Source organism: Rhinatrema bivittatum, chromosome 2 (assembly GCF_901001135.1).
Source record: "Rhinatrema bivittatum chromosome 2, aRhiBiv1.1, whole genome shotgun sequence".
NCBI lineage: Eukaryota > Metazoa > Chordata > Amphibia > Gymnophiona > Rhinatrematidae > Rhinatrema > Rhinatrema bivittatum.
The window spans coordinates 416,640,866-416,656,595 of record NC_042616.1 but is presented as its reverse complement, the minus strand read 5'-3'; the positions used below and the strand labels follow the sequence as shown (position 1 = coordinate 416,656,595).

Here is a 15,730-nt window from a genome sequence, read left to right as displayed (position 1 = left end):
TACGCGCGTCCCGGGGCTTTGGGCGTGCCGGCGGCATATGCAAAATAGGCGCGCCGACGTGCGAGTGCCCTGTGCGCGTAAATCCGGCTGGATTTACGCGCACAGGGCTTTTAAAATCTAGCCCTCAGTAAATCAGGCCCTGAGTTTGTACCTGAGCCAGTGGAGTGTGAACTGATTTGCCCAAGCTCACAAGGGGCAAAAGTAGGATTTGAACCCTGGCTTTCCTGGTTTTAAACTTGCTGCTACTAACCTCTAGGCTGTTTCTCCACTGAGATTTGCTTTCTACCATCTCTGCTGGAAGTTATTCAAGGCTTCTATACCCTCTCAGTAAAAAAATATTTCTTCTCAGGCTTCTTTCAGGCTTCAAATCATGACCCCTGGGCCTTGATTTTTTTCTATACATCTTCTTGTACTTTATTTAAGCTTGCTAATTCTTGAATGTTTCTATCATAATCCCCTTTTTCTCTTCTTTCTGGCAGTGAGTACATTCTAAGTGCCTTAAACCTCTGTGTTTAAGGTTTGTTTTGCAGGCCATTTGTCTTTTCTGTAAACTTTTTCTGAACTTTCCATCTGAGCAGGTTCCTTACGCCGGTATGGCCTTCAGAACGAAACGCAGTACTCAAGGTGTAGTTTCGCTAATGAGTTATACAGTATATGGGAAATAATACCTCTTTTTGTCCTGTTGATGTTGCAGATCAGAGAATATCATACGTTTTCCCTGTTGCCTTATTAAACTGACTGGCAGCCTTCCTGTCATGTTAGATGATCACTCTTAGGCTTTTTTCCTTTTTAGCAGTTGCCAGTTTTTGTATCCTAATTGGCTTAATGGATTTTTGTGCTTCAGATGTAAGATTTTACACTTTATGGAACTGAAGCACAGCTTTAAAATACCTGACTGTTCTTGAACAATTTTTCGTGTGCTCTTTTATTTTTCTTCACCACCTGGTATGTCTACCCTGTTACAGATTCTTGTATCAAACTGTAAATAAACATACATTCCCTGTACGTACCAGGATCAGTCCAGGACACCTGGGTTGTGACCCCGCACCAGTAGATGGAGACAGATTAAAACTTGTGGGCGGAGCCTTATATGCTCCTGTGCCAGTCACAGCCCCTCAGTCTTACTCTGTCTCCAGTAGGTGGTGCAGGTGTAGTCACAGCCTCTGGGTGCCCTGAGGACTGATATTTAGTTTAGTCAGGGTTATTTTAGTTCTTTTAATAATTTTAAGCTCAGTTTGTTTCTAAGGTAAATTTTTTGATTCTAATTTTGGTTAGAATTAGTTTAAAAGAAGCTGTCCGTCCTGCCTCCCAGGGGGGTGGGAAGGTTCTGAGAGGACCATCCCCCCCTGGTTGAGGCCGCTGCTGAGGGTCGAGGACCCGAACTGCCAAAGCAGCAGCGTTGGGGTGACACCGGGGAGCCCGGTTCACTCACCCCCAACAGGAGCAGGAGCCCCAGGACCCTGGACAGCGGCAGGTTTGATTTAAAAAAAAAAAAAAAAAGTGTGTTTTATTTTTTTCTTTGTTTGTGTCGGCTCTCCGTTTTCTTCTTCGCCGGGGGGGAAATAGGTCCTCGGTTCGGCGAGGGGAGGGGAGTTTTTTCGGCGCTTTAAATTTTAAATTTTATTTTTAATTTTCCTTCGCGTTCCCGCGCGACTGTGAGGATGCCTCGGGGTACAGTTTGCCGCGCTTGCGGCTCGGCGCGCGCGCGGCTCTCCCGTGAGGGGATTTGTTCCGCCTGCATTCCGGGCGGGGAGGGACCTTCTACAAAGAGCAGGGGGGTCCGTTCCCGGTCGGTGCGGTCGCCGTCGCGCACTACCGCCGTTCCTGTCACGCCAGCTGACCCCTTCCCGCTCAGTGCGGGAGCGGCGGCCATCTTGGCTTCTCTTCATGAAGTCAGGCAGGAACCTGCAGGGGATTCTGCCGTGCCTCCCGCGTTGTCGCCTCAACAAAGGTCTTCAGGGGGGGCTTCCACCGGGGGGGCTAAGTCCCCGGATGAGGATGGTGATGATTCGGTCACCTCAGATTCGGAGTCCTCGTTTTCGGCGGATTTTGCCCTCCTGCTGCGCAAAGTTTTAAAATACAAGGGCCGCAGACGCAAGGAGCTGCATAGCCACTCCAAAGGGGACACTCCAAAGAAGAAAAAATCCCGGGATGACCCTGCGACAAGAAAACGGACACCAAGAGGTGTCCCGCAGGATACAGATACCGACTCCACCTCACAAGATGAGGTGGTTCCGCCTGATGAGCCCCTGACGGGGGTCGATGGTGCAACGGGGGACAATTCTGCCCAGTCGGGGCCGGGCAAACCTTCGCAAGCCGGTGATGGGGACGACCCGAAGGTGGTACGTCTTTTCCGAAGGGACGAGCTGTCCCCGCTTATACCGGCAATCCTCAGCGAGTTAGGGGTTGAAGCCCCACCGACAGTCTCGCGCCCCGGAGCAACTATGGATCCAGTCCTGCTAGGACTCACTGGTCCAGCGGTAGCCTTCCCATTCCATTTCTCGGCGTCTGACATTTTGTTTCGGGAGTGGGATACTCCTGAACTAGGTCTGAAGGTATCTAAGGCAATGGATAAGCTCTACCCTTTGCCAGAAGACGCACTGGAACTTCTTCGGCTTCCAAAGGTGGATTCAGCGGTGTCGGCAGTAACTAAACGTTCCACGATTCCGGTCACTGGGGCCACAGCCCTTAGAGACATACAGGACAGGAAGCTTGAGGTGCAGCTCAAAAAGATCTTCGAGGTCTCAGCGTTGGGGGTCCGGGCTGCCATTTGTAGCAACTATGCCATGCGGGCTAGTTTGCGCTGGGCCCAAGTTATACAGGCGAATGCAGGTCTTTCTCCTGAAGAGGCCACGCAGGCGGATCGCCTAGAGGCTGCCATTGCTTATAGTGCGGATGCTCTCTATGACCTACTACGTACTTCAGCAAGATCCATGGTCTCTGCAGTCTCGGCGCGTCGTTTACTTTGGCTTCGCAATTGGTCGGCGGATGGATCCTCCAAGGCTCACCTTGGAGCCCTGCCCTTCAAGGGGAAGTTGTTATTCGGCAAAGAGTTGGATGATCTCATGCTTTCTCTTGGAGAGAACAGAGCTTTTAAACTCCCAGAAGACAGGTCCAGAGCCCGATCCTCCTATCCGTCCAGGTCCCGGTTTCGAGGTAACAAGAGATCTCGTCCACAGAGGTCCTCGGCTCCTTCTTATCGCTCGACTTCTTCCCGGGCCTCTTCGTGGCCACAGTCCTTTCGTGGGAAACGTTACGGCAGACAAGGAGGCACCCCGTCCGGCACGGGTCCCAAAGCCTCTCAATGAGATACAGCGGGTCCATTCCTTACGGCAGCCGCTGGCCTCCGTTCCAAACGTAGGGGCGAGGCTGACCTTGTTTTTCGAGGAATGGGCCAAAATAACTTCCGATCAGTGGGTTCTCAACATCATAAGACACGGTTACGCGTTAGATTTTGTACGGACTCCAGCAGACAAGTTCCTGATGTCGCCCTGCAAGTGCCCAAAAAAGACGACGGCAGTGCTAACCACCCTCCGGCGCCTGGAAGATTTAGGAGCAATCGTCCCCGTTCCTCCCAATCAACAAGGCACGGGTCGTTATTCCATATACTTCATCGTGCCAAAGAAGGATGGCACGGCCCGACCGATTTTGGACCTCAAAGGAGTAAACAAGTGTCTGCGTATTCCACACTTCAAGATGGAAACGATTCGGTCAGTGATTGCCTCGGTTCGTCCAGGCGAATTCATGGCCTCCTTAGACCTCACGGAGGCGTACCTCCACGTCGGAATTCATCCGTCTTTCCAGAGATTTCTCAGATTTTGCATCTTGGGCAGACACTACCAATTTCGGGCTCTTCCCTTCGGCCTCGCCACGGCTCCGCGAACATTTACAAAAGTGATGGTAGTGGTGGCGGCTCACCTTCGACGAGAGGGTTTCCTGGTGCACCCCTACTTGGACGATTGGCTGATTCGAGCCAAGTCCGAAACCTGTTGCCGTCAGGCGGTAGCCAGAGTCCTCCAGTTGTTGCAGACCTTAGGTTGGGTTGTCAATCTCAACAAGAGTCAGCTTGTTCCTACCCAGTCCTTGGAATACCTGGGAGCTCTTTTCGACACGAAGCAGGGCAAGGATTTTCTGTCCACGGATCGTGCACGCAAGCTTCAGTGTCAAGTGCGTCGATTATTAAGTCTTCAGCTGCCGCTGGTTCGCGATTATCTGACGGTTCTGGGATCTATGGCGTCCACACTGGCGTTGGTTCCTTGGGCTTTTGCTCATCTGCGACCATTACAATTTGCGTTGCTCTCCCGTTGGAAGCCGGTATCAGAAGAGTTCCACCTACCACTTCCACTCACGACTCAGGCGCGGGAGAGTCTTCACTGGTGGCTCGATCCGGGCCATCTCTCTTGCGGAGTGTCTCTGTTGGTCCCCGACTGGACAGTGGTGACGACGGATGCCAGTCTCTCCGGTTGGGGAGCGGTCTGTCTAGACAAGTCGGTACAGGGCCGATGGTCCTCCGTCCAGTCGCAGTGGTCCATCAACCGTCTGGAAACCAGAGCGGTTCGCCTGGCTCTGCAAGCCTTCCTCCCGTTGGTCCAAGGGAAGGCGGTCCGTGTGTTGTCAGACAATGCAACAACAGTATCATACATCAATCGCCAAGGGGGGACAAGAAGTCCACTTGTGGCGGAAGAGGCAAAGCTCCTGATGAGTTGGGCAGAGCGCCATCTCAACTCCATAGCAGCGTCTCACATAGCCGGGGTCGACAATGTTCAGGCGGACTTTCTCAGTCGACACCACCTCGACCCCAGAGAATGGGAGCTGACGGAAGATGCCTTTCATCTCATTTGCGATCGGTGGGGGCTGCCCCACATGGACCTGATGGCCACGTGGCACAACGCGAAGGCTCCTCGGTTTTACAGTCGACGTCGGGAGCGAGGAGCCGAGGGCGTCGATGCGCTGGTTCTTCCTTGGCCAACCAACGTGTTGTTGTACGTATTCCCTCCGTGGCCAATGATAGGCAAGATCTTAAGGCGCATAGAGTTGCACCCGTCCAACGTGATCATGGTAGCGCCGGAGTGGCCACGGCGCCCTTGGTTTGCGGATCTCGTTCAGCTGTCGGTGGATGCTCCCCTTCGGCTACAGGGGTTTCCGGGGCTCCTTCGTCAGGGCCCCGTTTGTTTGGAGGATGCGGATCACTTCTGTCTCGCGGCATGGCTTTTGAGAGGCAACGTCTAAAGAAAAAAGGCTATTCAGATGCGGTGGTAGCCACGTTACTGCGGTCCAGAAAGCAGTCTACGTCCTTGGCTTATGTACGTGTCTGGGTAGTTTTTGAGGAGTGGTGTATCAGCCGAGGGCTAGATCCCATTTCCGCGTCCGTCTCTGATATTCTGGCTTTTCTTCAGGCCGGTCTAGCCAAAGGGCTTTCTTGTAGTACCCTTCGTGTACAGGTGGCGGCGATTGGTTGTTTGCGGGGTAAGGTTCGCGGTTCCTCTCTGGCCCTGCATCCCGATGTCTCTCGTTTTCTTCGGGGGGCTAAACATCTTCGTCCACCACTACATCATCCATGTTCCTCCTGGAATCTTAATTGGGTCCTTTCTTCTTTGTCTACGGCTCCGTTCGAACCCTTAAAACGGTCTACTCTTAAGGATCTTACTTTAAAGACCGTTTTCCTGGTTGCGATTACCTCGGCTCGGAGAGTCTCGGAATTACAGGCTTTGTCTTGTCGGGAGCCATTCCTGCGGATTTCAGATACGGGAGTTTCCCTGCGGACGGTTCCGTCTTTTTTGCCAAAAGTGGTGTCACCGTTTCATTTGAACCAGTCTATTGAGCTTCCTGCTTTCGCAGGTGCTGAATATTCCGACCCGCAATGGAAAGAATTGCGGAAGTTGGATGTGCGGAGGGTTCTCCTCCGTTATCTAGAAGTCACTAACCCTTTCCGGGTGTCGGATCATCTTTTTGTTCTATTCTCGGGCCCAAAGAAAGGAGGCCCGGCTTCCAGGACGACAATCGCACGGTGGCTTAAAGAGGCCATCGGCTCAGCGTACGTGTTACGAGGGAAGCCTATCCCGAACGGTCTCAGGGCTCATTCGACAAGAGCTCATGCTGCGTCTTGGGCGGAATCTTCTCAGGTTTTGCCTCAAGAGATTTGTAGAGCAGCTACCTGGAAGTCCTTACATACCTTCATTAGACACTATCTGTTGGATGTTCAGGCTGCGAATTCTGGGGGTTTTGGAGAGAGGGTACTCCGAGCGGGACTCTCTGCTTCCCACCCTCGGTAATTTAGCTCTGGTACATCCCAGGTGTCCTGGACTGATCCTGGTACGTACAGGGAAAGGAAAATTAGTTTCTTACCTGATAATTTTCATTCCTGTAGTACCAAGGATCAGTCCAGGATCCCGCCCGTACTGTTCTGAAGAAACGGAGAGTCCGCTCATTTCTTTGTTAACTATTCCGGTTATTGCTTCGTTCCCTCGTTTTGGGGTTCTGTTCCGGTTGGGGGTCCTTGAATGGCTCCCTGTTAAGGTTAGTTATTTAGTTTGGTTGTTCTATTTTTTGTCTACTTTGACATTACGTATGACTGAGGGGCTGTGACTGGCACAGGAGCATATGTAGCTCCGCCCACAAGTTTTAATCTGTCTCCATCTACTGGTGCGGGGTCACAACCCAGGTGTCCTGGACTGATCCTTGGTACTACAGGAACGAAAATTATCAGGTAAGAAACTAATTTTCCTTTTCCCTCAAATCCCCTCTGTAACATTGCCAATAAAGATATTGGGGAATAAGGACCCTAGCACTAGTCCTGAGGTAGGTACACCACTGGTCACTTTATCTTTATCATGGCCATTGACCATCACCAGAGCCATAGTGTATGTATGGCCAATATGGCCACGGCTATAGACGACACTACTGAAAGGCGCCATAGCACCGCCATGTGGGGCCTGAGTAAGTGGAAAAACAGTACGGCCCGGTAGCCACGCTAATGATTCTGATAGGGCCGCGTTGCTTTTCCATTCATAGGCGTCGGACTGGGAAGCCACTGATAACAGGAGAAACCTCATTGGTGACAGTGGGACGGATTTCCTTAATGCTGCTCACCTCCATGGTGCGGCCATGATCCCCTTACTCACCCTCTCTGCTCCTGAAGAATAAAAGGATCGCGGCCTTGCAGGGGGTGAACTGATGATGTCATTCAGGCACCGGCAGCCGGGAGGGAGGAAGCAGCTTGCGCTGCAAGATCGTAATCCTTTGGTTCTTCAGGAGCAGGGAGGGTGAGTGAGGGGATCACGGCAGCACCACAAGGGTCAGCAGCATGCACTGAAATCATGCACTGGCCACCTGCAGTGAGTGAGGGGATTGTGGGTAAGAAGGTGTAGGAGGGGGAGCAAGACTGCTGGGGAATGGGAGGGGAGAGGAAACTGGGGAACAAGATTTCTGGGGAGTAGGGGAGCTGGAAGGGGGCTGGGGAGAAAGACTGCTTGAAAATGGAGGGTCTGGGTGGGGAGAGGGGGCTGTGGAGTAAAACTTCTGGGGAGTGGGTGGGAGCGACCTCCTGCACTCGTGCCGTATTGCCAATATTCAAAATGGCGCCGGCGCTACCTTTGCCCTCACTATGTCATACGACCCGTATGTCATACGACCCGTACGACCCGTATGACATAGTGAGGGCAAAAGTAGCGCCGGCACCATTTTGAATATTGGCAATACAGCGCGAGTGCAGGAGGTCGCTCCCAGACCCCCGCTGGACTTTTGGCAAGTCTTGTGGGGGTCAGGAGGCCCCCCAAGCTGGCCAAAAGTCCCTGGGGGTCCAGCGGGGGTCCGGGAGCGATCTCCTGCACTCGTGACGTCGGGTGTCAGGAACCAAAATGGCGCCGGCGCTACCTTTGCCCTGTCATATGGTAAGGGCAAAGGGCCACCGGCGCCATTTCTATTAACGCAGCCATGGCCCGAGAGCGGGAGATCGTGGGAGATCGCGCCGGCCCCCCCCACTGGACCCCAGGTAATTTAAAACATTTTGGTGGGGTTCGGGAGGGTGGGGGATTTATTTTAAAGGGTCGGGGTTGTTTTAGTGTGCCGGTTTGTTCAGGGTTGTTTTAGTGTGCCGGTTTTCCCGCCCTCCCCCCTCCCCCGATTTACGATTTTTTGACGATAAATCGGGGGAATTGTTATTGTATCGCGGCTCTAATGATTTTTGACGATTTAAAATATATCTGACAATTGTTTTAAATCTTCAAAAAACGATTCACATCCCTACTTCCTGGCACATGCCTAGCTTCCATGTCTCTTCAACCTTCACAGGGGCCTGACTCTTACTACTCTACCTGCCTGCCATGCTCTTTATACAACCACAGAGGACTTGATGCTACTGCACCACCTAACTGCTATGCCAGTCTAATATGTATGAGCATGGGAGTTTTGGTCCTCTGTGTTGATTGCTGTTAGTTGTTTCTTTGTTGTACTGGGATGTTTGCTCCCCCCCCCCCCCCCAAAAAAAATCTTCTCCTTTCCTTCTATTTTACAGTTCTTTGTTTTGTTCTAACCCTTCTGCAATGATCCCAGCCTGTTCCTCCCACCCTGGTCCTCCCATCCTGTTTGTTTGTTGATTATACTGGAGTGGTTTGTCCATAAAACCCCTCAGTCTTAAGGAAGAAATACAGGCAGAATATAAAATATAGAGGAGAGAAATGATTTACATGTTCTGAGAATGTGTTAAAAGCATAATTCAGGCAGAGAGAACTCATGCAAAACCAGAAAATCAGGAAACAGAACAGCCAGAATTCCACCATAGAATATGGAAAAAGGTTTCTAAATAAAACAACCCTTTCATCTTAACAGTAAACCAAACCACACTCATTAGGTTAACCATTTATATGTTCTGAGTCTATTCAAAGTATCAAGCAGAGAGAATTCATGCCATACCCCTAGTACCACCATAGAGGACTTGCAGCCTGATTGCTACCTGCCATATCTCTAATACTACCATTGCTTCTGCTCTACCTACCTGCTATGGCATTGCCTAATTATGTGCATGGACATTTTGGTGCTTCCATGTTCTTTGCTGTTGTTTCTTGGTTGTACTTGGGGTGTTTGATTTTCACCAGAAAAAAAAGTAAAATATTGAAAATAAATGTTCTTGTCCCTATCCACCTATTTTATGGTTATTTGTTTTGTTCTAACTTCTCTACAATGATACCAGCCCGGTTCTTCTACCCTGTTTGTTTGTTGGTTCCACTGGGGTGTTTTGTTCACAGAACAAAAATGTGAATAAAGACAAGAGAAACAAGTTTGTCCTACCATGGGCTTGCTGCCTCATACCTTCCTGCCCAGTTATCATACCACCATAGGGAACTTGCTGCCACATGCCAAACTAACAGCTAGAGTAGTAAGAGGGAACTCATGCAAAACCAGAAAATCAGGAAATAGAAAGACCAGATTTCTGCTACAGAATATGGGAAAATGTTTCTATAAGAATATCCCTCACAACTTACCTTAAAAGCTAACCACACTCATTTGTGAAACTATTTGCATACTCTGAATATATTTCCATTTCATTTGGAAAGCCTATTTCACAAGAAAATCAAAATTCCACCCAGTATCTTGGGATTTTTGTGCCACTCAGCCTTGTTCTATACCCAGACCTTACATATTGGAGTTCTCTTGGCCACTGTACGTTGCTGTCATACCCCAGGACTTACACCTTGAGTTCTTCCAGTCTGGGGGGTGCTGCCTTGCACCTTGCATGCTTTGGTGTCTTGAAGTCACTCTTTCTGCTGCTTGACCCCTTTATCAGTGCCTTTCTTCTGCCACCTTTTCTGCTGTGTATCCCATTTATGGTACCTTAGGATGCTGATTATTCCGATTGGTCGTTTGCGGTGCCATCCCGTGACTGGCTGCACTTACATGTGGAAGCTGCTTGCACCTCTAATGCTGCTCATATGGCAAGGACACTGCTGCCTTACTGCTTCTTCTGGGCCCACTAGGCACACATGTGCAGTATGCACTATGTCAGAGGTTCCATGATAGGAAAACACTGGAGGTGTTGAGAGATGATGACAAAGCTGGCTGGGGATTTAAACCCCAGTCACACTCCTAGCCGGTGCCTCAGCAAAAGGGCCTCCTACCTCGAAAATGCATGATGCTCTTGTTCCTACTCATCTCATCCAGCCTTGCCATCCCTGCCTGCCTTGTCCAGCCCAGCCTTGTCTCATCTCTCCAGCTTGCCCTGCCTCATCTCTCCATCTTGCCTAGCCTTATTGTATTTAGCTTTGCCTGCCTCCCGGCCTGTCCTACTATATCAGTCCCTCTGGCCTCATCCTTGATTTCTTCGTAGACTGACTCCAGGATACTAACTACTCTTGCTTGCCGCCTGCCACTGACCCTTTCCCTGGATACTGACTGCTCTTGCTTGCTGTCTGCTTCTGACCCTTGCCTGGCCCTAGACCTTCCTTCATACCGTTCCTTCAGAGACATTTTCCTAAGTCTTGCTGGCTCTCAAAACCCAAAAGCTCAACCGGTAGGGAAAAGGGCTGGTAAAGGTGAAGCTCCTTATAAAGTATCTCCACCAGCTGTCAGTGTGGGCCTGCAGAGTTCACCTCCCAGGTTGCGCCAACCACTCCGCAACAGCAAGAGTCAACTCCCGTATTACCAATGATAATTTTTGTGCCTTGAAATAACCATTAGGGGTTCATGTCACTGTTGCTGGTGCTCTCTTTTGGAGCTTTGGAGTGTTCGTACCACTTTTGCTGCTTCTATTCTCCTTTCACAATGACTTGGAGAAATCTTGCCAATGCTGGTACCCTTGGCCCCTTTACGAAGCCTTAACTTATTCATGCCACTTTTAGAGCCACTTTGCACAGTCTTTCTAGGTACCTTGGAGTTTGATCCCCTTTCTGATGATTTATTCCCACAAGATCTAAGACAGTTAATTAGAAAACCCTAATTCTGGAACCCAATATAAGCTGCAATGCTTCCCCCACTGACTGTAATGGCAAACGAAAAATGAATCAAATGAAAAAATAAATATTATCTGATACCCTTTCCTAACTCCTTGAATTGTTTTTGAACATTCATTAACGCATTGTCCAGAGTATTTGTACCAAAGTGCATACCGTATTTTTCGGACTATAAGGCGCACATAAAAACCTACGATTTTCCCAGAAATCGGAAGTGCGCCTTATAATCCGGTGCGCCTTATATATGGATTTTTCTCTAGCACAGGCTCACACTCACCTCTAGGCCTCCTCTTTGCGGTCGCCGCAGGATGGGCTCTGCAGTGGCCCTGCTACCGGGCCTCTTCTTCTCGGTCCGTAAACGCTCCACTTCTGCGCGCGCTGATGCTTCCCCTCCTTCCTGCCCACGCGGCTCCGGCAAAGTTTACTTCCGGTGACGCACAGGCAGGAAGGAGGGGAGCATCAGCACGTGCAGAAGTGACGCACAGGCAGGAAGGAGAAGGAGCATCAGCACATGCTACTGCCGACCGCGTATGCGACCTGCCAGCAGGTGAGTGCGGCAGTCCGCGGACATAGCTCATGGACCACCAAGCATAACAAGCTGTCCCTCTACCGGTTTACCCGGATTCCTCCTGACCCGAGCGCAACCGACCTGCCAGTGGGTGAGTGCGGCAGTCCGCGGACATAGCTCACGGACCACCAAGCATAACAAGCTGTCCCTCTACCGGTTTACCCGGATTCCTCCTGACCCGAGCGCAACCGACCTGCCAGTGGGTGAGTGCGGCAGTCCGCGGACATAGCTCACGGACCACCAAGCATAACAAGCTGTTCCTCTACCGGTTTACCCGGATTCCTCCTGACTCGAGCGCAACCGACCTGCCAGCGGGTGAGTGCGGCAGTCCGCAGACATAGCTCATGGACCACCAAGCATAACAAGCTGTTCCTCTACCGGTTTACCCGGATTCCTCCTGACCCGAGCGCAACCGATTAAAAAAAAGGCTCTGAGCCGTGCAGTATCTGTGCTCCAGCATTAATGTGCGTGCATTCAATAAATGTTTATACCCACTACTCCAAAATGCCTCCTGTTGAGACATGCTTATGATGCAGATTTTAAGCTTAAAGCTATAACTCATGCAGTAGAGCATGGAAATAGAGCAGCTGCGAGATAATTCAACATTAATGAATCTATGGTGCGTAAGTGGAGGAAACAAGAAGATGCCCTATGCCAAGTAAAGAAGACCAAACTGAGTTTCCGAGGAAACAAAGCAAGATGGCCACAGTTGGAGGACAAAATAGATCAGTGGGTTATCGAACAGAGAACCGCAGGTAGAAGCGTCTCCACTGTCTCTATTCAACTCAAAGCCACAGCGTTAGCACGCGACATGGAGATCAAGGACTTTTGAGGAGGTCCTTCATGGTGCTTTCGTTTTATGCAAAGGTGTAATCTCTCCATCCGCACCAGAACTACTGTCTGCCAGCAACTGCCAAAGGATTATGAAGAGAAGCTGGCCATTTTCCGCACCTACTGCATAACCAAGATAAAAGAAAAGAATATCCAGCCAGAACACATCACTAACATGGATGAGGTCCCCCTCACTTTCGATATCCCCGTACAACGTACTGTTGAGAAAACAGGGACCAGTACGGTATCTATACGTACCACAGGAAACGAGAAGTCATCTTTCACTGTAGTTCTCGCCTGTCAGGCTAATGGCCAGAAACTACCACCCATGGTCATTTTCAAGAGGAAGACTTTGCCAAAGGAAAAGTTTCCTGCTGGTGTCACCATCAAGGCTAACCCAAAGGGCTGGATGGACGAGGAGAAGATGATTGAGTGGCTGAGGGAGGTCTACGTCAAGAGACCGGACGACTTTTTTCACAAATCCCCATCCCTATTGGTCTATGACTCCATGCGCGCCCATTTGACCGATAATGTCAAAGCCCAAGTGAAGAAAACTAATTCAGAGCTTGCCGTAATTCCGGGTGGATTAACCAAAGAGCTCCAGCCGCTAGATATCGGCATCAACAGGTCATTTAAAGTTAAATTGAGAGCAGCGTGGGAGCGTTGGATGACAGAAGGTGACCACACATTCACCAACACAGGGAGGCAACGCCGGGCGAGTTATGCCATTAAGTGCCAGTGGATCGTGGATGGCTGGAAGAAGGTATCAGTCTCCAGTGTCATCCGAGCTTTCATGAAGGCTGGAATCATCACTGAAGAGCTAAGCAGCAGCAACGAGACCGACTCGGATAATGATGAGGGGGACCCGAGCATGCTTGATATAGAAATCGCCCAACTGTTTAACTCAGACACTGAAGATGAAGGATTTGATGGATTTGTGGCGGTGGAGGAATGAACAGTTGTTTTTCTGTTTTGTTTTTTTTTACCGTAACTGAAAGAAACTAGAGGAGGAGGCTGCTGCAGCTATCATGTGTGCTGGGGGGGGGAATGAGAGAACCAGCCAGCCTGAAGAGAATGTACCGGTATGTGTGATTTTGAGAGTGTGCATGTGTAACTGTGAGTGAGAACCTGTGTGTAAGTGTATATAAGAGAGACAGTGGAACTGACTGGTCAAGGAGATGACTGGAGTGTGTGTGTGTGTGTGTGTGTGTGTGTGTGTGTGTGTGTGTGTGTGTGAGAGAGAGAAAGTGATTATGGGAATGAGAAGCCTGTGCATGTGGAGACAGCTAGCATAGGAGTGAGAAACATGGGTGTGTATGAGATACAGCATGGGAGTGAGAAGCCTGTGTGTATGTGTGTGTGTGTGTGTGTGTGTGTGTGTGTGCATGCATGAGAGAGAGACTGATCGGAAAGGAAGATGTGATGTAATGCCTGAGGGACGAGTTATGCCACTATGTGCCACTATGTGCCAGTGGATCGTGGATGCCTGGAAGAAGGTATCAGTCTCCAGTGTCATCCGGGCTTTCATGAAGGCTTTCATGAAGGCTGGAATCATCACTGAAGAGCAAAGACAGACTCGTTACAACTGAACAAGTTGAGAGTTATTGTTGAGAGTTGAATAAAGTTCAGTAAAGTCTGCCCTATGGTCTGAGCTTTGTTTCATTTAATGCGATGCGCCTTATAATCCGGTGCGCCTTATATATGAACCTGGACGCCATAGCAGGCGCTCATTGGTAATGCGCCTTATAATCCGGTGCGCCTTATAGTCCGAAAAATACGGTAATAATATCCAGTATACCTCTACCCCTTTTAAAATTTCTCTAGCTATTGTGTGGACTCTACGTGATTCTGAAAGCTGAGACACCAGGAAGACCTCGCCTATGGTCATTTCCCTACTCTAATCTCCTCATTTGGATACCTCTGCAATCTCTTTCAAAGTCCTTGCTAAAAAGAATCCCCTCAGCAACTTGAATCCCTACTTTGAATATCTTTAATAGCTGGTGTTTCACCACATATGTGTTGTAAAGGTTTTAGAGAAACAAGATGGAGAGGTAAGGCATCTGTGATCCACAGTTTGATTTTTCCTGGAGCTGAAGCATGATGGATTCCCTTCTTTTTGAAGGCCTAATTGTTTGTAGAACTAGATAAAATGATCCCTAAGTTGTTCTTTTATCCATTCTAGCTCAGCTCTAAGTCTGGCAATTTCTTTCTTTAATTTGGAGGGCTGAACACATATGATGATGTATCAAAGCGTTCACAAAGTTTTTCTGAATAATGTAGCCCATACAAATTGCTCTGCATGATTTCCCTTACCTGTCAACTTACTTTATATCAGTTAATCTAAGAATAAGAAGTGACAGCAAGGACTGTTTTAGATAAATGAGCAGGTATTTCACAAAAGCCCACCTCCAATCAGAGATCAGATTCTTTCTTCAAAAGAATTGCACCAAACACTACCTGAAATATCATTTTGAAGAATAAATGTCTTAGTAAAATATACTATAATCAGAATTTGATTACTGAATAACATGGTTTGAATATCCAAAACTGCTGTTTCTATTATCCCAAACTCAACTAACTCTATTTGGGTCATTTTTCATATGTCTGATAATGAGATTATCTAAGTAGAAAATTTAGAATGAATTTATGGTTCCCTATGATCCCTAAGAAGGCTCTCATTTGCTTTTAACTAAGGAGACATGGCCAGCTCTGAATTGTCCCTGTTTTATTTATTTGCAATTTTAACAGCACCACCAATGACATAACCCAGATATTTGGCCTCTGCCAAACCCACTACACACTTTTTTGGGTTAGCTGTTAATGCTGTATGCCTCAGTTTCCATTTTCTTAAATGGATCTTCTAGTCAGGACTATATATAATTATTTCATCTGGGTGTGTAGCTGAATACTGGACATAAGGACTTAGTTTATCCATTAACCTCTGGAATGTAGCAAGAGCACCATACAAACTAAATGGGTGGACAATATAGCAGCATAAGCCTCTGGTGTAGAAAAGGCATTTTGGGGTCCATTATAGCCATTATACATAACCAGCTAATGAGTAATGTATATTCAGCAACACAGCCATTCTACTGAATATACCTGGCTATCATAATTATAACCAGCTAACTTTAGGATAGTCCTACAGCCCTAAGAACATAAGAATATGCCATACTGGGTCAGACCAAGGGTCCATCAAGCCCAGCATCCTGTTTCCAACAGTGGCCAGTCCAGGCCATAAGAACCTGGCAAGTACCCAAAAACTAAGTCTATTCCATGTTACCGTTGCTAATGGCAGTGGCTATTCTCTAGGTGAACTTAATAGCAGGTAATGGACTTCTCCTCCAAGAACTTATTCAATCCTTTTTTAAACACAGCTATACTAACT

The 15,730-nt window shown here is 48.8% G+C and overlaps 1 protein-coding gene across 1 annotated transcript in view; it reads left to right on the top strand.

Moving 5' to 3' along the window:
* CACNA1I (calcium voltage-gated channel subunit alpha1 I) overlaps positions 1 to 15,730 on the top strand; it is a 592,517-nt gene that overhangs the window by 402,813 nt on the left and 173,974 nt on the right. The window contains 2 exon segments of the mRNA XM_029587119.1: positions 2,023 to 2,717; positions 12,419 to 13,285. Of these exon segments, the coding sequence (XP_029442979.1) occupies positions 2,023 to 2,717; positions 12,419 to 13,285 (1,562 nt within the window).